The sequence below is a fragment of the Phyllostomus hastatus genome, unplaced genomic scaffold, assembly GCF_019186645.2.
Source record: "Phyllostomus hastatus isolate PE091 unplaced genomic scaffold, TTU_PhHast_1.1 phas_contig_64, whole genome shotgun sequence".
In the NCBI taxonomy this organism is placed as follows: Eukaryota; Metazoa; Chordata; class Mammalia; order Chiroptera; family Phyllostomidae; genus Phyllostomus; species Phyllostomus hastatus.
The window spans coordinates 10,412,093-10,434,476 of NW_025333928.1; the positions used below are offsets into that span (position 1 = coordinate 10,412,093).

A 22,384-nucleotide genomic window follows, 5' to 3' on the forward strand; every position below is an offset into this window, starting at 1 on the left:
GGGGAGGCCTGAGTTTACTGGCTCGACTTGGCCAGGTGCCTCTCTGGAGCCAGGAATGAGTGAAAGGCTCTCAGGTGGTGAGTGGGGGACGGACGCTGGGCGAGCTGAGTCCAGGCGGCTGGCCAGGAGCTCAGCCGTGCTCCCCCGTTTTCTGTCTCCGGTGCCTGTGTGTCGGTTTCACGCACAAGCGCTCTCCCCGAAGCGAGAGCAGAGACGGCTGCCATTCTCAGCTCTGGGCCTCACACAAATGTAGCAACCCCAGCACAGAGATGGCATTTCTTTCCAGTACTTCCAGTCAAAACCCCAGTTATGGCTTTCACTGGCTTAGCTTCAGTCACGTGGCCATCCTTCAACCAATGAGTTAGACCCTGAGGAGGCTGGACTGCTCTAATTGACCTGACCCGAGTCACATGGTATTGGTCCCACCCAAGCCCTGGGACAGAGAGAGGAGGAGGGGAGGTCCCCTGGTGGAAAACTGGGGGGTTGGTTGGGAGCCAAGTGGGCTGTTATCAGAAGAAGAAATGTGTGCTGGAAAGGCAACGACCACAGCTGCCCCTTACATGGGGAATACCCGTCTGCTGCCGGTAGTCCGGGCCATTTATCTGCTCAGTCTGTTAACACAGCTGCTGAGCACTCGCTCGGGGCCGACCGCTCTCCGTGTGTGTGTGTGTGTGTGTGTGTGTGTGTGTGTGTGTGTGTGTGAGAGAGAGAGAGAGAGAGAGAGAGAGAGAGAGACACGGGGGGAGGGGTTACAGTGGTGTCTAGACGGCGCTGCAACGGGGCAGAGGGGTTGGGACCGTGCTCCGTGGCGTGCCGTGTGTGTGGCGGCGAGGAGCCACCACACGCGGCTGTGGGAACCCAGAGAAGGGGCCTCTGTCTCAGCTCTGGCAGGGAGGGTTTCAGGGAAGCATCCAGTCAAGGCACCCGGCAGGGGAGGAAGAGGACAGTGTGCTGGAGGGAAGCAGCGGAGGGAGAGGCTTGGTGGTCAGGGAGCATCTTTGGGGAGAGGTCGTCAGAATGGGCCAGGAAGGGCTGTGACTAAGAAAGACCCCAGAGCAGACCAGTGGGGACTCCTGCCACATTCCACATTCTCCACCTCCTGCACAGCTCTGCCCCTTCACGGCATGCGCCTTAAAGGGATTCTGGCCCATCAACGCCATCCCTGGTTCCCTTTAAGGAGAACCGTTGTGGGGAAACCAGCTAAGGCTCTGACTCCCTTTTACCCATCCCTTCTCTCCCCACCAGCAGTGCTTCCCGAGATCTCAACCTTGGAAGGTAGTGGCCCTGAGAGCTAGAGGAGTAGAAGAAGGAAGGAAACAAGCATTTCTGATTGTTGACTATGTGTGTTCATTTCTTACACGTATTCAGCACTGGCCTGTCCTTATCACAGCTGTGTGGTGAGGCGGGCACCTCGTGGGGGGTAACTGAGGCAGAGAGCTCACATAATGCGTCCAGGTAACCCAGCCGGGAGTGGCAGAGCTGGGAGTTGAACCGGGGCAGTCCGGCTCCAGGGCCCGAGCTTCCAGCCTCCACACTCCACTTTGGGAGGTGACGGGAAATAGTGAGACCGGCCACGTGTGCTTGGCACACGGTCAGACACGTGCAGGCACTCGGGCAACACCAGCTCTTCTAACAGTGCCGCCAGCGGCATGAAATGAGACCCGGGCCACCAGCCCGTGGTCGTATGTGGAAGCTGAGTGTCAGAAGGATTAGGTCACGGGCCAGGGATTCTGGACCCCGTCCTCCCACAGGCCTCTATCTCTTTCTGCCCTGGCACTCCACGCCTAGAGCCAAGCTTGCCGGTGTCAGCCACGGTGGCCTCCTCTCCCCGGAAGCCGAGTCTGCCGCCTTTGCCCCTCCGCTCCCTCAGGGCTGGCCTCCCAAGGGGCAGCGAATTCCCATTTGACTTATTTAAGACTGAGGCCCAATGTGTAGCCCCTGTTAGGGCTGATCCATTTCTCCTTGTCACTGAGGCGTGCAAGATAGATCAGCCCCATTTTTCATCCCTCGCATCTGGGGCCTCGCCAGGGTTGAGCAGTGTCATCTCTCTTGTTTAATATGTGTGAGGCCATTTGTCAACATTCTGGCCCCAGAGCCCCAGGCCCCAGAGAGGAGGCCAGCTCCAAGGCAAGACAGCACCAGCCTCTGTCTCCCAGCAGGAAGAACAGGCTGCAGGAGCTCAGGAGGCGGGGCACCAGCTTCCTGGAGGGACAGCTGCTCAGGAAGGTGGCCATTCCCTGGCTGGGAGTCTGACCCAACCCAGTTGGGTCAGGTCGCTCACCCTCCCTGTGCCTCAGTGCCCCGGCTGCAATGGGAGGACAGCCTGAGTTTCCACCACACTTGTGGGTGGTGATCCAGTTCTCTGCTGGTGTGTAACACATCACTCCAAAATTTAGTGGTGTGAAATAAAAACTTACGATTATCTCTTACGGTTCAGTGGGTTGACTGCACGCAGCTGGTGGTCCTGGCTTGGGGCCTTCCACGACGCCTGAGTCAGATGCCAGCGTCGGCCGGGCGGGGCGTCCAGACGGCCCCTGGCAGTGCGGCTGGCGCGGGGGCCCAGCTGGGGCTCTCGGCGGGAGCGGCTTCTCCAGCACGGTGCCAGGGTCCCTGTGGGAGCAAGCCTTCCCAGAGACCCATGAAGAAGCTGCAAGTCTATTTTATATCCTTGCCTCAGAAGTCACACAGCGTCACTTCTGCTGCCTTCTCTCGCTCCAGAGCAAGCGATGGGGCAGATTCGAGGAGAAGCGGCTGCACGAACAATGTCAGCCCCAGCAGTGGTGGCTCACGGGGCCTTCAGAGGCCAGCTGCCACGAAGGCCACGGGAAGTAGCGCCGGCGGTGCCCAGAGCGGAGGGTCTGCTCCGTGACGGTTGCCATTCAGGGCAAGCAGCCCCTCCTCTTTGGGCCTCGGCTTCCTCACGTCTAGAGCAGGGATCACAGTAGTGCACGGTTAGTGGGGCTATGGCAGGACTGTGTGGGACCAAGCTCCTAATGTGCTTGTGCACAGTAAGTGCTCGACAAGTGGCAGTGATGATAAATGGCGATAATGACCTGGGGCTTTCAGTAATGCCACTCTTGCTTGCTGAGAGGCGCACGACCCAGATGTCCAAGAGGATGACACCCAGCCTCGTCGCCGCTCCCCACCCCCAGCCTCACCTTGCTGCTCACGCTTGTTCCCAGAACCTTAGTGTTTTGTTAGGCTCCAGCCCCGGCTGCAACCTCCCCTCGCTCCCCCACCCCTCCTTTGGCCCTGCCTGAGCTTTGGGACCCCACCCTCGCCCCAGTCCCAGGCCCTCCAGCCCTCCTGCTGCCCCTTTTCCAGCTGTGATGCAGCTCTCTCCAGGTCTGCTTGTGACCATGCCAAGGCAAGCCCCCGGGTGGGGTGAGGGGTAAAACTAAGGTCTGTGCCACCTACTTTGTGCCAGGCCCAGTGGGAGGGCCTTTACAAAGTGTACAGTCCTGCCACTGACCCCCCAGGAGTCACCACTCCCACCGGTGGGACGAGTGCACAGCCTCAGAAAGGGCGGAGGCCCAGGTCACACAATTAGCCTCAGGCTGCAAATTGCAAGCAGCCCAGGGCTGAACCCAGTCTGCAGATGTTTTGCTTGGCCTGCCATAGTGTTATTTAAAAGTTCACATTTGTTTTTAACATCTAAAAAGGTAAACATTTTGCACAAAGATTCAGGTCTCTGCCCTGACTGGTGTGACTCAGTGTACTGAGTGCCAGCTTGTGAACCAAAGTGTCGCCAGTTCGATTCACAGTCAGGGCACAGGCCTGGGTTGCAGGCCAGGTCCCCAGTAGGGGTCACTCGAGAGGCAACCACACACTAATGTTTCTCTCTCTTTTCCTCCTTCCCTTGCCCTCTCTCTAAAAATCAATAAATAAAATGTATTTAAAAATATAAATTCAGGTCTCTGGCTTCTCTTGACCTTTAGAAAATACGTCCCTACCTAACTGGCATTGCCACCTGGCAGCAGGCAGGGACAGCTGAGTTTAGGTGGGGATAGCTGAGTAGCAGTTGCCCATTCAGATGGGGTGTATGCTCTCCAGTTCACCCCAGTCCCCACCACTCCCTATTGCCTTATGCTTACTCGTACTTTCCTCACTCAGTCACCCTGCAGAAATCTGAGTCCGTGACCCCTGCTTGGAATGTCAGTGTGTCAGTTTTCCTGGTGATGACAGAGTGGAAACTAGTCACTCAGTACTTTTGTTTTGCATGTGATCAGAATGGAGATGGCAAAGGGCCCCTCTTACCACTGCACACACAGTGAAACCCTGAGCTCTCACTCTGCACACGGAGGGTAGTGGGCCATTGTGAAGTGGTGGCATGTCAGAGCTAGAAGCCCAGAGAGCTGAAACAATTTGGCACAGGCCACATAGCATCAGAGTAGCGAGTTGGGCCCGGTCCCAGGACAGTGGTGCCTCTCTGCTGCTCTCGAAGCGCCATCCTTGTGGAGTGCGGTGGCTTCACTGCTACCCTCTCCCTTACCCCTCCCCCAGTTTCCAGTCTCCACAACCTTGTGAAAACAGCAGGCCCACCCCTTCCCTCTCTGGGGACCTCAGGCTACCCTGCCCTCTCTCAGGGCTTAGCCAGCATTTCAGCACATTGATCCTTGGAGGAGGAAGGTGGTAGGAGGGTGTTTGCTGATGTGACCTTAGGACATCATTGGCTCCAAAGAGCCACAGGGAAGGGTGTACTTGCTTGTGTCACCACTAAGCAGCTATGTGGTCAGCAGGAAGCTCTGGCTCTTTCTCATCTTCCCTGAGGCCGGTGGTTCTTGGCCTCCTTTTCTCTAGGACCAAGGCAGGGAAGGAGAGACGTGGCTGCCCAAGGGTGCCCTGCCAGCCATGGAGGGACGAACTGGGTCCCAGAATCTGCTGTCATCAGCTCCCGGTCCCGTCAGCCTTTGGGCACCAAGGGTGGCCTGGCCATTTCTGGTATTCTGCCCAATGATTCCACGCCAGCCTGGCTCACAGGTGAACTAGGGCCGGTACCCTCAGTGACCAGTTAGTCTTCCCGCTGAGCTAAATTTCAGGCCCTGGGGTAGATTTCAGGGTGGCTTCCGTGTGTCTCTGAATCTGCTCACCCAGCGCCCCCTGCCCTGCAGAGAGGATATACAGTGGTCGGCAGCCACATACCCCGCCCTCACAACCCTCCCCTTTCCTCCCAGCAGGGTCTGTTCCGCTCTTGGCTCCAAAAACCAGGCCCACCACCCACGTCCCCCACTGCACCATCTCCAAAGTGCAAGCTGCAAACACCAGCAGGTGTTCTGGCCCCAAGGTCTGCAAACCACGCCTTGCACGGGTGCCCCTCCCCCTCCCTATTTGGGTGGTGTCAGAGGGGTAGTGGAAACTTAGGATTCTCAACACTGCCCAGTGGTGAGGAGGCCATATCGCTCCCTGTGGGACCCTTAGAGGCAACTGGGAGAGCACCCGAGAGGCCCTCCTGCCCCTTCCATCCAGGGTGGTGTCTACAGAGGCCCACAGGGTCCAGAACTCCCGCCCCCCCCCCAACAGTAGTCAAAAACCTGTCCACCTGGGTGTGTGAAAAGAACCTCAGGGCCTCTGGGGCTATAACAAAAGATGTATCAGTGGTGTTCCAGAAGGAGAGGACAACAAAACACTCAAATGAATAATGGCTGAAAACTTCCCAAATTTGCTAAAAGACATAAAGCTACAGAATTAAGAAGTAGAGTAAATCTTCAAACAGTATAAACCTGAAGAAATCCATACCAGACACATCTTGGTCAAACTTTTAGAGATTAAAGTGAAAGGGAAAATATTGAAATCAGTAAGAGAGAAACAATACCCTAACAATGGGGTAACCAACTTGAATGACAATAGATTTTGCATCGGGAACAAGGGAGGCTAGAGGAAGGGGCGTGGCACATCTCAGGTGCCGAGAGAAAAAAACTGTCAATTTGGTATTCTATTTCTGGCAAAAATATCCTCCGAGAAAGGCAAGGGGAAATCTAGACATTCTCAGATGAAGGAAAACCTTAAAAAATGTGTTGCCAGCAGACTCACCCTAAACGAAGGGTTAAAGGAAAGTCTCTAAACAGAAAAAAAAAAAAAACCTTTTAAAAAGAAGCAATCTTGGAACAGCAGGAAAGAAGAAAGAAAATGTTACTTTTCCCTTGCATTTTCTAAATCGTCCTTGATGCCTGAAACACAGATTGTAACGCAGTCTGGTACAGTTCTAAGGAACACAGAGGAAATACCTAGGGCAGTGCTGTTATTAATGGGGGAGTACAAAGGGACATAAGGGAAAATCACATGATCGTATCAATCAATGCTGAAAAAATATTTGACAAAATTCAACATCCATCCATGATTAAATACAACTGTCTGAAAACTAAAAATAGAGGGGACCTTTTTAGATTTGATAAAGAACATCTACCTAAACATGTACAACTAACATCATACTCGATGGGTGGAAGATTGTGCCTTCTCTCTAGTGCTGGGGCAACACCCGCACTCCCCAGAGTTGGCGTTGCAGGTTCTTGCTGGTGCCATGAGGCACAAGAAGTAAATAAAAGGCATACAGATTAGAAAGGAAGAGGTCAATTATGCCTATTTGTAGGTAACACGGTTGACTATGCAGAAAACTCCAGGAAACCTACACATAAAAAATGCCTAGACCTGATAAACGAATTTAGTATGGTCTCAGGACACAAGATAAAAACACAGAAATCAATCTTATTTCTATAACTAGCAATGAACAGTTGGGTGAAAGTAAAAATGCAATACCATTTACACTGAAGAAAGCAAAATACTTGGTCATAAATCTAGCCAAACATCTCCGGGATGTGCAGGCTGCAAGCCACAAAGTGCCAGTGAGAGAAACCAAGGGCTGCGTGAACGGGGAGTGTGCCGTGTTGGCGGGGAAGGTGTCGGTTCTCCTCAAGCTGGTGTACGGGTTCAATGTGGTTCCTATTAAATGCCAGGGTAATTTCTTACAGATACAGACAATATTATTATAAAACTTATTAGGAGTGGCAAAGGAACTGAAATAGCTAAAAACAATTTTGAAAAAGAAGAATAAAGTGGAAGAAATCAATGTTCTCGATTTCAAGACTTATTGCGCAGCTACAGTGCTCAGACTGCGCGATGCCGGTGGAGGCGTGGCCACCCAGATCAATGGACCAGGATAAAGAACCCAGAAATAGACCCACACAAATATGCCCAACTGGTGTTTAAAAATTTATTATTATTTTTATTCTCACTTGAGAACATTTTTCATTGCTTTTAGAGAGAGAGGAAGGGAAAGACAGAAAGAGAAACATTGATGTGAGAGAAATACTGATTGGTTGCCTTCAGTACCCACCCTGACCGGTGATCAAACCCACAGCTTAGACTGGGTTTGGGTGCCCTGACTGGGAACTGAACCCACGACCTTTCAGTTACAGGATGGTGCTCAAACCAACTGGACCATACCGACCAAGGATCAACTGGTTTTTGACAAAAATGCAAATCCATTCAGTAGAGCCAGGAAAGACCATTTGTTGATCCTTTTCAACAAATGGTGCTAGAGATATTAGACATTCATAGGCAAAAAAAAAAAAAATCAATCTTGATCTGAATTTCATACCCTACATAAAATTTAACTCAAGATGAATCATGGTCCTAAATATACAATGTAAACCTGTAAAAAATGTTTAAACAATAGGAGAAAATCTTTGGGATCTAGGCCTAAACAGAGTTCTTGGACTTGATATCAAAAGCATCATAAAAATTGATAAATTGGATCTAATCAAAATTAAAAACTTTTGCTCTGTGAAAGACCTTTTCAAGAGGTTGAATAGACAAGCTTCAGACTGAAATAAAATATTTGTTAACCACATGTCTGACAAAGGCCTACTATCGAGGGTATATAGAGACACTTAGAACTCAACAGCAAACACCAGCAGCAGCAGAGCAGCCAAACAGCATGAGCAGACACGTGGTCCGAGACAGCACAGGCACAGAAGCCAATGAAAAGATGCTCAACACCATTAGCCATTAGGGACATGCAGGGAAAGCCACAACAAGGTATCACTACATGTCTCTCAGAATAGCTAAAATTAAAAAATAACGACAATACCAAATGCTGGCCAGAACATGGAGGAACACGTACATTCCTGGCAGGAACCCAACCCGGCAGGATAAGGAATGTGCTGTTAGTGCGCGCAACTTGGATAACTCTCCAGAGAATTATTTTGAGTGAAAAAGCCAATCCCAAACATGCATGCTGTGTGAGTCCAGTTCTAGAATATTCTTGAAATGACAAAAATCACAAAAGTGGTTGCCAAAGGTTGGGAGGAGAGTGGGTGTGGCTGTAAAATGGCGGCTGGAGGGGTTGCTGCAGTGACGGTGACAGATGGAAACGTGTCTGGACAGCACCCGGGTCAGGGTCCCGGTTGTGTGCATTTGCCAGATGCCACCGTTGGGGGAAACTGGGTACAGGTACAGGGTCTCTCTATATCATTTCTGACAACGTTTGCATCTGTAATTATCTCGACATGAAAAGTCTGATTTAAAAATAAGGAATAGCACGTAAGAGAATCCCAAGGAGCGATGAGGGCCGTGGGGAAAGGCGGTGGGGCGCGATGCTTGCCCTGTGGCTGGGCCATCAGAGTTGGAGTTGGACCTGGTCACAGGGTAAGATCCTTGGTCGTAGAGACTAGAAATTCACTGTAGAAGTAACTTATGCAAAAAGAGAGAATTTATAGAAAGTACTTGTATAAGAACTTTGATTGCCAATGATAGAAACCCAGTTCAAACGGGCTTAAGGAAAAAAATCCGAAAAAGGAAGCTGGGTTCTCACAACGGAAAAGCCCAAGGGTAATGGCTTCAGCTCAGGGGTCTAGCTCCTTTCTCTTGAGTCAGCTTCTCTCTCGGCTGCACTGGTGGTAACACAGTCCCCAGAGGCTCCTGGCTCCCACTGGGGATGAAAAGAGAGCCCTGTTTCCTGATAACTTTTGCAAAAGTCTTGGGGTTGAGTCTCAATAGCTTAACTTCGGTGTCACGTGCCCATCCTGAACCAATCACTGTGGCCAAAGAGAAGCGACACTCCCATTGGCCAGGCCTAGGCTGTGTGCTCACTCCCTAAGGCTGGGGGTGAGGTCAGCCCCACACAAATGCCGAGGCCCGAGAGGAGGGGAGGAAGGATCTGTTAATGGAGGGGATGTGGGTCTGACAAAACCAACTACTCGGGGAATCCCAGAAAAAAAGTCTGCTTCTCCATTCTCTGCCCTCAGGTTCTCAATTCCATCACTCTAGCTCAAACAGACATCCCAGACTGAACTAGAATCTTAAACTTCATTGCTCAGAGGAAGGATAATCTGATTAAACTAGCTTGGGTCAGACATTCAGCCCTTATCCAATCATCTATGAACAGCAGGTGGAGTCACCTACCGGACCCTTTGGTGGACAGGGCAGTTCTTAGAGGGGCCAGGCTGATGCCCTGCAGCTGCCTACTGCAGATAGTCAGAGCTTCCGGAAGATCTAGGTGAATTAGCTCCTTATCGTGAAAGAACAGGGAACTCTTTTAATGGGCTAGGCAGTAAGCGATGGATGATGACTGGGGATGCCTGGGAGGAAGGCTGGTCCTCAGACTTCCCCATGCTGTGCTCCGGGGGCCTGAGGCTGACCGAGCAGAGGCCCGGTGGGGGGTGCGGGGTGCACTGCACTCACTCCCAGGAGTGCGGGGGCAGCGGTGCTGAGAGACCTTACGGGTTGGTGGAGGGGGAGGCTGGGGGCTCAGGGGCGGTGCAGGGTTGCCAACAACAAAACCGAGCCCTTCATTTGGAGGAAACCAGTCATTAAGGTAGAGACTGGGGAACAGGAACCCAGCAACCAGACCGGGTGTGAGCAGGGCAAGGCAGGTACGGCACCCCTGGTTATGAATGGTACCGCACGGTCCTGCTCAGAAGAACCAGGCGGGAGGCCCTTTCTAGAGTGGGCTCCGGCCAGCTTAGGCTCCAGCCCCACGCCACCTTCCCTTCCTCCCTGATCTGGGTAGGACCGGTTCTCGGGCTCCGGCCGCCCAGCAGCACTTCAGGCAAGGGCAGCTAGCGGCCCCCAGCTGGGCCAGGAGGAAGTGTGGAGCCACGAAGGTCATTATAATTTAATCTCTCGGAGGGAGACCTTGGAAACCGAGTCAGATAGAAGTGGGGAGTAAAAATGTTGATGGCTGTGGTGATAGTAATGACAGCAAACCTTTCTGGAACGCCGGCTGGGTACCAGGCCCTATTCACCTCCTTTAATCCAGGAAACAAACCTGTGAGGTGGAGCTATCGTTCCGCCCATTAAAATGGATGTGAGGAGTATGAGGCAGAGAGGTTAGGCCTCTTGTCCAAGGTCACACGGGAACAAAGATACCTTAACTCCCACAGAAAATCAGCTTTTAGGGCTCTGGTTCCCATCTTTTCTCACCACCAGCTTCCACTAATCTCCTCACATTCCCTTACTCCAGCACCCCAAATCCCCTGCAGTTTGTGGAATGTTCCCTACGCCTCATGCCTCCATGCCTTTGCACATGCTCTGCCCTCTCCCTGGGACGCCCTTCCCCCGGGCCAACCCTCCCTCAGCCTCCCAGACCCGCACAAGCACAGTTGCAGGGCGGCGGCCCTCCCTGTAGTCAGGCCCCTTGGATGGAACGAGCCGCTCTCTTTCTGCCTCCTGATAACAAACTCCAGCATATCTGCACCACAATGTACAGATGATGCCGTCTCCCACACTGGACCTGAGGGGTGCAGGGACCAAGTCTGATTCTTCTGTATGGTGGCACCTGCTTAGGTCTGGCCCAGAAGAGGCCGCCAAGGAGGGTGCATGGATGTGTGGTGGGTGGGGCTCCCTGTCCCCACCCTCACTGGCACCTCTCTCCTGGTCTTCCGGCAGCCTGGCCTGGGGCTCCTTCACCTGCTGCATGGCAGCCTCGGTCACCACGCTCAACTCCTACACCAAGACGGTCATTGAGTTCCGGCACAAGCGCAAGGTCTTCGAGCAGGGCTACCGCGAGGAGCCGACCTTCATGGACCCTGAGGCCATCAAGTACTTCCGGGACAGGTCAGTGCACATGGGGTCACCTCTGGCTGCCCACAGAAGTGTTCTGCGGGGGCGGGGATGTGGGGTGGAAGGGCCAGGTTGGGTGAGGCAGGGTTTGGACTCCACTATGTTGGAATATCTGGGACATTTTAATGTTTTATGGGGCCTGTGGCTGACTGGAGCTTAAGTAATCAGAGAATGAGAAGCCAGGAAGGGAATCAAGGTGGAGTGTTTGCTGTTTGACCCCTGTCTTCTTCGAACCAAGGCAGGGCTATACAAAGGCTGAACCAAGGTTTCCATCTCGGCTCTGTCACGGCACTGACTGACAAGAAGACCCGGCTGTGGGGCTGGTGATGGCTGCTAGAGGAGGGCTCCTCGAGGTCAGGGGCCAAATTGGGCACGTGGAAGCATGAGTGCGTGGATGGATGGCAGGTGCACGGACGCCTGACTGGATGGGTGATGGGTGGGCGGGAGGGCAGACAGGCAGGTGGTTAGCATATTTCCTGGGACCATCTCCCAAATACACTACCTTGCCCAAATCCTTATTACACAATCGGCTTCTGGGGGAGTAATTGGACTTGCAGTAATGACCTTCAGTGGCAGAAAAGTGCAAGGTCCTCAGATGGAGTCTGAGGAGGAAAAGGGGGAGGAGGCTGGGAAGCTGGGCAGTGTTGGGGAGCTGGACTGTCCGTGGGGCACGTGGGAGGGTTTCGGTCCCAGGAGTCCCGTGGTGGGGGCCACACAGGGGCCCCTCTCTGACGCCAGGGTCTCTCCTCTGCCACGTGGGCCTCCTTTCTGTTTCTGGAACGCTGCAAGCTCAGACCCACCTCAGGCCCTTTGCAGCTGCTGTACGCCTGCTGAATACTCACCTGGCTGGCTCACTCAGGTCTCTGCTCAGTGAGGTCTTCCTAAATCAGTTGGTCTCAATTTGCATACCCCCACACACCCTGTCCTCGTCACTCTTTAACCCATTGCTATTTTTTTCATAGCACGTATATAATCTAACATTATTCTATATATTTATCTGTTTGATAGTTCATGGACTGTGAGCTCCATGATAGAAGGGCTTTGCTGTGTTGTCACTGTATTCTAAGCACCTAGAACTGGGCCAAGTTCCTAATAGATGCTCACTGAATTTTCCCTGTGTGATCAGCTGAATTCCTCTCTTTGGAGACCTCAGCCCTGACTCGCTCATGCCCTTTCAGCTCAACCCCCACCATCGTCAGGCAGATTCAGCATCCCCACACTCCCACGCCAAAGTCCCAGGTCAGGTTCAGACCCAGGCCAGTCAGCTGCGGCCAGGGCGGCCAGGCTACCCTGGCATGTGGGCCTGCCTCACCCACAGCTGTGGCCACAGCATGTTCAGTGGGAAGGAGGCGATGACTGGCATAGCCGGGGGCCCATGGCAGTCACTCAGGAAATGTTTACAGAAGTTGTATAAACAGCCCGATGACTGAAACCATCCCAATAACACTGCACCAGTTTTCCCCTTGGCTGTGGAGATCGTGGGACATCCGTGGGCAGCCTTGTTTTGCCAAGGCAGAAAACAAGACAGCTTCATATGAAGAAGCTGCTGTGTGCCGGTGCCCCAGTTCTAATGGTCCCCGGGACGCGGGAGAGAGGGCCCCCCAGCACGCAGTCCCGGATATCAGTGTGCACATTCACAACTTGAACATTGTGCAGAGTTTCATCAAATTACTTCCCTTCTTCTCCGAGGAGAGCATTTTGGCTTAACTGGGCTGCTCTAATTTTTTCTTTCCCTCTTCCTCTGTTGTGTGTGTGTGTGTGTGTGTGTGTGTGTGTGTGCCTTCCCTACAAAGCGCTTGGAGCATACAGACTGATCTCTGCACAGGTGTGCAGGTGACCCAGAAGCAGGGCTGGGGTCCCACAGGGGCCAGCATCCCCCAGCCACAGCCAGGGACACAGGGAGGAGACCCCCAGTCTCATCTGCCCGTCTTTCCTGCCCTTGGGGGACAGGGGTGCTGTAGAAAGAGCAGGGGTTTGGAGGCCCCCACCTCAGTGAGTTTTCCAGTTCTGTGACTTTGCTGCTGTGTGACTCGGGGCAGGCATGAAGCCCCTTGGGGCTGGTTTCCTCTGACCCACGGTGGGAGAGCCAGAGCTCTTGGCTGCTGCGAAGGCTCAAACATGATAAGGCAGGTGATGTGCTGGGTGGTACCGGGCACATGGAGAGGGTTTTGTGTGTGTGAATTCCTGTCCCTTCTGCTACTGATGTGAAGTGTAAAGCTCGGGAATGGTTAGTCCAGGATGAGGTGGAGACGGTATTTTAGTTATTAGGGTTTTAATAGTCACATTAATAACCACAGCTGACACTTCTGTGGTGCTCGCCCTGTGCCGGCCACTCCTCTAAATGCTTTGGATGTTAATTCTACAGCAGCTCTGTGAGGTAGCAGGTATTATTGTATCCCATTTTATAGTTGCAAAATCAAGGCACAGAAAGGTGAAGGGACTTGCCCAAGGTCACACAGCTGGTAAGTGCAAGAGCTGGGATTCGAACCAGGTCAGTCACCGTGATGTGTGGCTGCCCAGGACTGATCGGCAGACCCTGCCCAGCACCGAGGGGGGTCTGCTGGGGCTCTCAGCACCAGAGCAGGTGAAGTACCGCTGCCCCACCCCACCAGGGTCCTGTCTGAGTTTTCTGTGCAGGAGTGAGCCCATTGCAGGTCTGAGGAGCAGGTGGGCAGACTCTGAGAGGTTTCTAGGGGCTCTGGGATGTGGCGGTGTGTGGAAGAAAGGTGCATGTGTGCACGTGTGTGGGGCTAGTGTGCACACACGTGGGGTTGGGGTGGAGGGAGCCTACACCTCCTGATGAACCACCTCACTTGCCAGAAGAAACTTCTGGAATTAAACGCTGTGCGTTGTCCCCAAGGAGGGCATCTTAATGGCACCTCAGAAGGAGAGGGTTGGGAGGGGAGGACTGGGAGGGCATGAGCGGGAGTCGCTGAATGAAAGGTAAGGATTTGCGGATCGGGCTTTCAGGAAGGCTGACAACAGACCTGCTTTAACAATGTGGGGAAGAAAAGGAGGCCTGTTGGGCTGGACTCCCAGTGGCAGGGGATTCAGCCCCACTGAACACACACCCCGCCTCCCAAGGGAAGGCTGCAGGGAGTGGGGGTGCGGAGCGAAAGGCTGGGCAGGAGAGCAGCTCCTGCTCCCTCAGGCCGCTCCGGTCACCTCACTTGCTGGGCAGCATGCACTTCTCTGAACTTCCTCGTTAATTCATTTGCTTTCTTGTTTGCATCTGCCTCCTCCCATGTGCAAGCCTTGAGAGCTTGCCCTTTGCAGTTTCCACTCGGTCCCCGGTCCCTGGAACCCCAGGGCTCAATAAGTTATTCTTAATGATGGTGTTACTAGTGGTACTGCAGACTGTACAGTGCCTTCTGCGGCCAGCACTGCTTGAGGCCTTACCTGTCTGTGCCCACTGCGTGCGGGAGCCGTGAAGACCCAGACTAGGGCTGGGGTTGCCGTGGTTCCCTGGTTGCGAGTGCCCCAGTGAGTCGCTTCCCTGCTCCGGACCTCAGTTTTCCTGTTAGGAAAACGGCCCTAAGTTATAAAGGCCGGTGTTTTTTCTCAAAGCTTTGTTGTAAGGATTACGTGAGATGATACAATTAAGTTTCGTGCACAAAGCCAGCGTCCTCACCCCCTCCCCCATCCCAGCCGGAAACTGCCCTCTGTGCCAGGAGGACGCACTGCCCACCCAGTGAAGGGCCCAGTGCGGGTGCATACTGGGGCCCTCGGAGAATCCTACCTGGAGATGTGCTTTGTCTGTACCCCATGGTGCTTTTAAGATTCCTTTTTAATTTTTGTTATACTTTATTGATTATGCTATTACAGTTGTCCTGATTTTTCCCCCTTTGCCCCTCTCTACCCAGCAGACCCCACTCCTTCAGGCAGTGGCCCCACCTTTATTCATGTCCATGGTTCATGCATGTAAGTCCTTTGGCTACTCCATTTCCTATACTGTACTGTGCATCCCCATGGCTATTTGGTGATTATTTAGTTTTACTTCTTAATTCCCTCACCTCTTCACTCGTTCCCCACAACCCCCTCCCATCTAGCAGCCATCAAAATGCTCTCTGTATCTGTGACTCTGTCTCTGTCCTTCTTGTTTGCTTAGTTTGTTTTTTAGATTTAATTGTTGATAGCCATGTATTTTTTGCCATTTTATTGTTTATAGTTTTGATCTTCTTTTTCTTAAATGAGTCTCTTTAACATTTCACATAATAATGGTTTGGTGATGATGAACTCCCTTAGTTTTTTCTTGTCTGGGAAGCTCTTTATTTGCCCTTTGGTTCTAAATGATAGCTCTGCTAGATAGAGTAATCTTGGCTGTAGGTTGCTGCTTTTCATGACTTTGAATATTTCTTGCCAATCCCTTCTAGCTTGCAAAGTTTCCTTTGACAAATCAGCTGACGACTGTTACGGGAACTCCCTTGTAGGTAACTAACTGCTTTTCTCCTGCTGCTTTTAAGATTCTCTCTTTATCTTTAATCTTTGGCATTCTAATTATGATGTGTCTTAGAGTGGGCCTCTAGGCACCCATCTTGTCTGGGACTCTCTGTGCTTCCTGGACTTGCAAGTCTATTTCCTTCACCAAATTAAGGAAGTTTTCTTTCATTATTTTTTTTCAAATAAAGTTCTAATTTCTTGCCCTTTCTCTTCTCCTTCTGGAACCTCTATGATGCGAATGTTGGACATCTTGAAGTTGTCCCAGAGGCTGCTTGTATTTCCTCATTTTTTAATTCTTCCTTCTTCTTGTTGTTCTGATTGGTTGTTTTTGGTTCCTTAGATTCCAAATCATTGATTTGATTCTCAGCTTCACCCACTCTACTGTAGTTTCCTGTAAATTGTTCTTTATTTCAATTAGTGTATCCTTCATTTCTGACTGGATCTTTTTTATGCTGCTGAGGTCCTCACTAAATTCCTTGAGCATCCTTATAACCAGTGTTTTGAACTCTGCATCTGATAGATTTCTTATCTCCATTTTGTTTAGCTCTTTTTCTGGAGATTTGATCTATGCTTTAATTTGGGCCATGTTTCTTTGTCTCCTCCTTTTGCCAGCCTCCTTGTGTTTCTGTGTATTAGGTAGAGCTGCTTTGACTCCCTGTCTTGGTAGTATGGCCTAATGTAGTAGGTGTCCTACAGGGTTCAGTGGCACAGCCTCCCCTATCACCCAAGCTGGGACTCAAGGTGCGCCCTTCGTGTGGGCTTAGTACACCCTCCTCTTGTAGTTGAGACTTGGTTGCTGCTGGCAGATCAATGGGAGGGATTTACCCAGGTCAGTGAGCTGCAAAGACTGGCTATGACCACTGACCACCAACCTCTGCCCTCCATGAAGGGTCAGCTGTGCAGGGACAGGGTGGTGGTGCTCCAACATGATTGGTAGCTGTTCACTGGCTACACTGATCCCTGGGTTTCCCAGATGGTACAGGCCAAAGTCAGCCTCCACCTGTGTTTTGCCCTGAGGCCACCCTGCCTAAGTTATAAAACAGTCTGAGATGGCTGCTACTTGTGCTGGGTTTGGAGATTCCCAGGCAAAGCCAAGCTGTGAATCTAAGCTGGCTGCTGCTAGTGCTGGACCTGGAGTTTACTGAAGCTAACTGGTGCTTCTTTGATAGGATTTAGGAGCCAATACCAGCCATTCATATGGAAAAGCAGCTTGGGCAGGCCCATAATTTGGGTGCTCCAAAGTCTCTGGGGATCTCCAAAGTGAGTCAAGCAGTGTTAGCCGGGTTGGTAGAGTCTCAGATATGGTCCCAGCTTACAGGCTCTGTGGGGGAGGGTTTAGGAAAGGGACAATGGCCTCTGCTCACCTTGATGACAGACACTTCGGTTTCTTCTTTTATGCTATTGGTGCCTTTCAAGCTGCTACCCCAGTGCCAGAGCTCAGAGGGAGTGAGTCTGAGTAGGTGAGTCTGTGTGTGGGTTCTTTAAGGGAAAGTGCTTGGGGCTTCAGAAGTTTCTTCCACCCGCTCAATCTCCACTGGTTTTTGCAGCCAGAAGTTATGGGGACTTACCTTCCTGGCACTGGAACCCTGGGCTCGGGGGCCTGGTGTGGGGCTGGGACTCCTTGCTCCCGAGACTTCCCTCCTGAATTTATATCCACCACACGTGGGTGTGGGACCAGCCCCTTCTGCATCTGCACCCCTCCTACCAGTCTGGATGGATGTGGTTTCTTTAATTCCGTAGTTGTCAGACTCCCATTCAGTCAACTTCATAGTTGTCAGACTTCCATTCAACTCAATTTCTGATGGTTCTGAGTGATGGTTGTTCTATATTTTAGTTGCAGTTTTGATGTGGGTGTGCAAAAAGGTGTGCCATGTCTGCCTGCACCACTATCTTGGCTGGAAGTCCTTAAAATCTCAAATTTTGTCTGAGTTTTAAATATCAGGAGATTTCTTGTTAAAACAATTAAGGTGTTTGGCTGGTGATGAGAAAGCAGGGGGTGTGGCCACACTGGTCCTCAGTTCCTGCAGGGTGGCCAGAGGCTGAGAGGGAGCACCTCCCTCCCTCAGAGACTGACAGGTTTGGGGCAGGTGGGGTGAGGATGGCGTGGGAGTGCTGGCTCTGGGGCTGGTGAGTGCAGCAAAGGGCCCTGTGTTTGTGGTGCATCTACTGGAGGAGACTCCAGGGAGAGAGCTGAGGCCCACCCCAGGGGTTAGAGCATAGAAATGCTTTCATAGATGAGACCCTCGAGCCCAGTCTTTAAAGACATGCACAGAGCTCACCAGCCAGGTGGGCAATGTATGTGAGAAGGCGTTCTCAGGCACAGGCCATCGTGTGAGCGAAGGCCCCGAGGGGGAGTAAACAAGTGCACTGAGGAAAACCAAAGTGGTTTGGTGTGATTTAAGGCTAGAGGAGCGCTGGGAATTGGGCCTGGGCCTCTCATCTCTCTCATCCACCCAGTGCGTTGGGGTGGGGGCTGGTAGCAGCTGGGATATGAGTAAGTGGAGTAGGTACCCGCTCCAACCCTGTCCTGGGTCCCAGCCCTCACCAGCTGAGGCTGGTGCGGAAAGGGTGCAGAGACCCCGTCCTCACCAGCTCTGCTCCCCTGTGGGTTGTAAGGAAACTTTCAGAAGGGGGCGGGCTAGTCTCCACTTCCTCTGCCACTCACGGCAGGACCCTGTGCAGTACGCCCGCCACCCCCACACCCTGGACGGATCTCCCAGCAGCCCCACCCCCACCCTCTCCCTCCTCCCTGCGTGCGCCTCTCCTGCCAGATCCTCTGTTCTGCCACAGGAACAAGATCCCAGGGTCAGTTCTGGGCTCTCTTTTCTCCTTGTTTGACCTTAGCCCTGGTGGCCACAACTGTGCCAGTATTCCCACATTCTTACTCTGCTCCAGATGACTGACTCAAAATCCAGCTGCCTCTCTGGCGTTTCCACTTTGTACTCTCAAAGGCAACAAGAATCAGCATGGCCAGGACCCAGTCATGACAGTGTCCCCAAACCCAGTCTTATTTCTGTGTCTTCCACGGTGGTCCTGCTTGCGCCAGCCAGCCATCTGCAGGTCCTCACACCCCCATGTCCAGCTCACCCCAAACCCAGCGAACTTCCACAGTCCGTTCACTTCTCTTGGTCTCCACTCCCTTTATCCTGCTGGGTGTCCAGTGTGATCAATCCCACGCCCGACTTTGCCCCCCTCACCTGTCCTCCCCCAGCAGCCAGAATGCTATAGCTTCTTTTTGCTAATTGATCAGGCACCTGTACCCCCTCTTTCTGCTTACATCAATGTGGTGACTTCCCACAGCTCCAGGACAAAGGTCCAGCTCCTTGAAATCACTCTTGAGGCACTGCCACTGCCTAGCCGCATGGTGGACCCCAGTTCCTGCCGTACACCACGCCCGTCTGCACTTCTGCAGTTCTGCATACAGGTCATTCTCCTGCCCCACGTTGCTTCTGGCCTGCCACCCTCTCTGCCTGGAGTGCCCCCACTCCCTGCCTTGATGCTGGGCCTTCAGGTCTTACCTCAAATATGGAGTCCAAGTTTGGATTCTGAGCCATCTCTCTGGCCAGTCAATCAAGCCACCTGGGCTGCCAGCGGCCTGGCTGGCACAGCCTTTTCCCAGCCACGTGAGCATGGCCACACCTAAGCATACCCATCCCTGCCACTTTGCTTGCCACTCACTCTCCTTGTAGCCACAAGTGGGCTGTGGAAGGAGCTTTTGAAAGAAACCAGGGCTGGAGGTTTCCATGTTGTGCTGGGGCCCTTAGGACCCCCCTGGAGGCTGTTGAGGGTGGGGCTCCACTAATGCTAGTGAATGTTTTTCTAAGTAATAATCTCCGACCCATGCAGTTCTCAAATAATCTCAAGGTGATAACATCTAGACATTTCTTTTTAAAACCCAGTATGGAGAAACGGGAGACAAAACTGCCAGCTACACAAAGACGGGGGTGGGGGGGGCGGGTGCTCACACTGTGGGTAGCTTTATCTTCTCTTCATTCCCCAAATGTTTATATTATGATGATATTACCCATAAAATGGGAAAAGGAAGAAAGGACCTTTCTAAAAATCCATTTATTTCCCCCTATCTTGTGATGGCAGTGCGAGGCGAGGAGCCTCAGTCTCCTGCTGTGGCTGTCTGGTTGCCCATGTCCTCTTGAACCCCGCCTTTCCCCCACTGTAAATGGATCGCTGCAAAATCCCCCTGTTCTTTGTCCCCACGGCTGCGCCCTATTCCGCCCGAGACTCACCCCATAGCAGCTCCCTCACACCCGTCCGTTTTCACTCTCACTGCCTGAACTTACTTCTCCGCGATGCTCACGTCTCAGCACTCCCTCCTGGGTCTGTGGAAACCTCCGCCTCCCCCCAGGGGAGCGCGGCGGAACTCAGGGCTGGCGCACGGAGACGCAGGGCCCTGCCCAGCTCCCAGGGTTACCCCGTTAGTTGTGAAGGGAAAGCAAAGAGCACCGAACAGTCCTCGGGGTGGGGACTGGTCAAAGGGACTGGGAGGATGTGGGGAAGGACAGCCACTCCCTATCTCCCCTGAATATCAGCCAGCTGGGGGGGCCTGGCAGGTGGGAGGGTGTTGGCTGGGAGGGCTCCAGGCGGCCTCGTCCATGCTGTCACTACTGCTGGCTCCTCGGTGATGCCCATCTGTGGCCGGGACTGCGGGGAGCGCACTGCAGACCTGGGTCCGCTGGGCAGCAGCCTCGAGCTGGAGGAGGACACCTGGGCCTCAGCCTAGCGAGGCCCCCACACGCCCAGAGCCGGCTACGGGGCCTGGCTTCTCAAATGTAGCCCGAGGTCCAACTGCGTGGGCCTCACCTGGGAGCCTCTTACACAGGAAGGACCTCAGGCCCTGCCCACCCCAGACCCACCCAATCCGAACCGCACTTAACCCACTGCTCAGACTGCCTGTGGGCACCGCTGAGTTTGCCAACCGAACCTTCGGGCTGGAGGACAGAGCAGGGGCAGCCCTGCCAGGCCCCAGGAGGTGGGCATGGCAGCAGAAGCTGGTGGGTACAGGGCGCTGCAGGCCAGGGCTGCTCCAGGTGTGGTCCCCGGAGCAGTGTCCATGTGCAAACGTCCAGAGTGACATAAGGGTAGAAAAGGAGGTGAGTGCTGGCAGACTATCACAACAAGTTAGTATTGCTGGGACACCCAAGTTTGCCTTCTGTACGTTATTTTTTAAATTTCATTTTCTAGTAACTCATTTTTATTGTATTTTATTAAAAACTGGTCCAAGGTAGATTGAAAATGAAGGAGGAGGACCTAGTCCCTTGTCACAGGATCGGAGAAGCACGGCATGTGGATGGTCAGCTCACACTAGGAAGGGGCTGGACCCTGGAGGTGGGCGGCCAGCCCGGGGCCAGGGAGAGGGATGGCTTAGAGGGGACACAGACAGGCCCCAGGGCTGGTGAGCATGCTGGCAGAGATGGGCCCCGGCTGCAGTGGCCAACCCGGCCCTGGAATTAGGGGTGTAGGTCCTGGGGAGACGAGTTACTGGCTCCGGCCTGCCCTCGAACCTTCGAACGCCTCGGAGCCCCTGCTTCTATCACTCGCCTGCATCCTTTTCTTCTCTCAAAAAGAGCAAATACCCGGCCTTCATCTGACTCCAGATGTTGTGAGTCGCTGGGGAAATGCGGGGGGCAGTGCAGTCATGCCCCGCACAGCTGCTGGCGCATCTGTGGGCCCCTGCCCACCGGGACCCCACTGCGCAGGCAACCCTGGGCGTCTGACTGAGGCCCCCTGCCAGCCAGGGGTCTGAGGGACACAGGGACCCATACGCCCGAGTCCAAGTCACGGCCCTGCCACCGCCAGCTGCAAGTCAGCAGCTCCACAGCAGCGGTGCCCGGAGCCCCCGCCCCCCCCCCCCCCCCGCAGAAGGTCACGAACTCCGCCTACAGGGCTCTCCCTGCACTGCAGAGCCGGGCTGTGCACCCTGCCAGCATGCCAGTAAATGCGGCAGGTGGCAGCTGATCTCAGCTCCCGTTTCACGTCTGCGACGCCGGGACAACAGCGATGACTCTGGTCAGAACACAGGCTGAGTGGGTGTGAACAGACCCACAATGACGAGGACGTAAACAGTTCACCGGTTTATTTGTCTCTCACTTGTGAGACGGTGCCTTGGCATTGCCACCTCTCCCTGGGGCCCATGCCGCTCCCTGGTCCCACAGCGTCATCTCACTTGAGCCTCTGCTCTGACTCTCTCGGTCCCGCAGCAGCGGGAGACTGCCTCTCTGGGGCGGAGGGCTGGGCTGTGGCCCCCAGGCTCCCTCTGCCTGGAACCCAGGAGTGTTTGCTACTCCGAAGCCTTTTCTGTTTCTTCCAAAGCATCTTTTTCCCTCAGGCAACAAGTGGCTCCGGTCTAAATGGTGCACAGAGGAAGGGGCGTGCAGGGCTTGGGGCAGCACTGGTTGATACGATAGAATGATCTCCTTCCTCATCAGGAACTAGGAGGTGGAGTCACAGAGGGTCAGACCGCAAAGGCCCAGAGATGAGGGAGGTGGCGACAACCGCTGTGATGACGCTGAGGACGGCGGTGAGTGCCAAGCGGGGCTCTAAGAGCTAAACAGAGGCACTAAAGTGTTTCGTAACTCTCTTAGTCTTACAACCGCCCTAAGAGACAGGTACATTATTGTGCCCATTTGTCAGATGAGAAAATCAAGGCTGGAGATGACAGGATGTGGCCAGACTCGAATAGCTCACAGAGGAGACAGCCGCACCCCAGATAGGAGCAACCCAGCAGGTCAGGCGCCAGGGGTCCCACCCACTGCCCCTCCTGAGCCCTGTTTGCCCCAACCACTCCATTCAAGGCCCTTATTTAAATGTGCGGCTAATTTTCCACATCACTGTGTTCAAAGAAAAAAAAAAGGCCTATCTTCAGAAAGCA

At 53.3% G+C, this 22,384-nt stretch overlaps 1 protein-coding gene across 1 annotated transcript in view; it reads left to right on the plus strand.

Moving 5' to 3' along the window:
• Positions 1 to 22,384, plus strand: part of GSG1L (GSG1 like) — a 204,015-nt gene that overhangs the window by 162,199 nt on the left and 19,432 nt on the right. Inside the window, exon 5 of the mRNA XM_045849131.1 lies at positions 10,885 to 11,052. Within this exon, the coding sequence (XP_045705087.1) occupies positions 10,885 to 11,052 (168 nt within the window). The remainder of the gene's footprint in view (positions 1 to 10,884; positions 11,053 to 22,384) is intronic.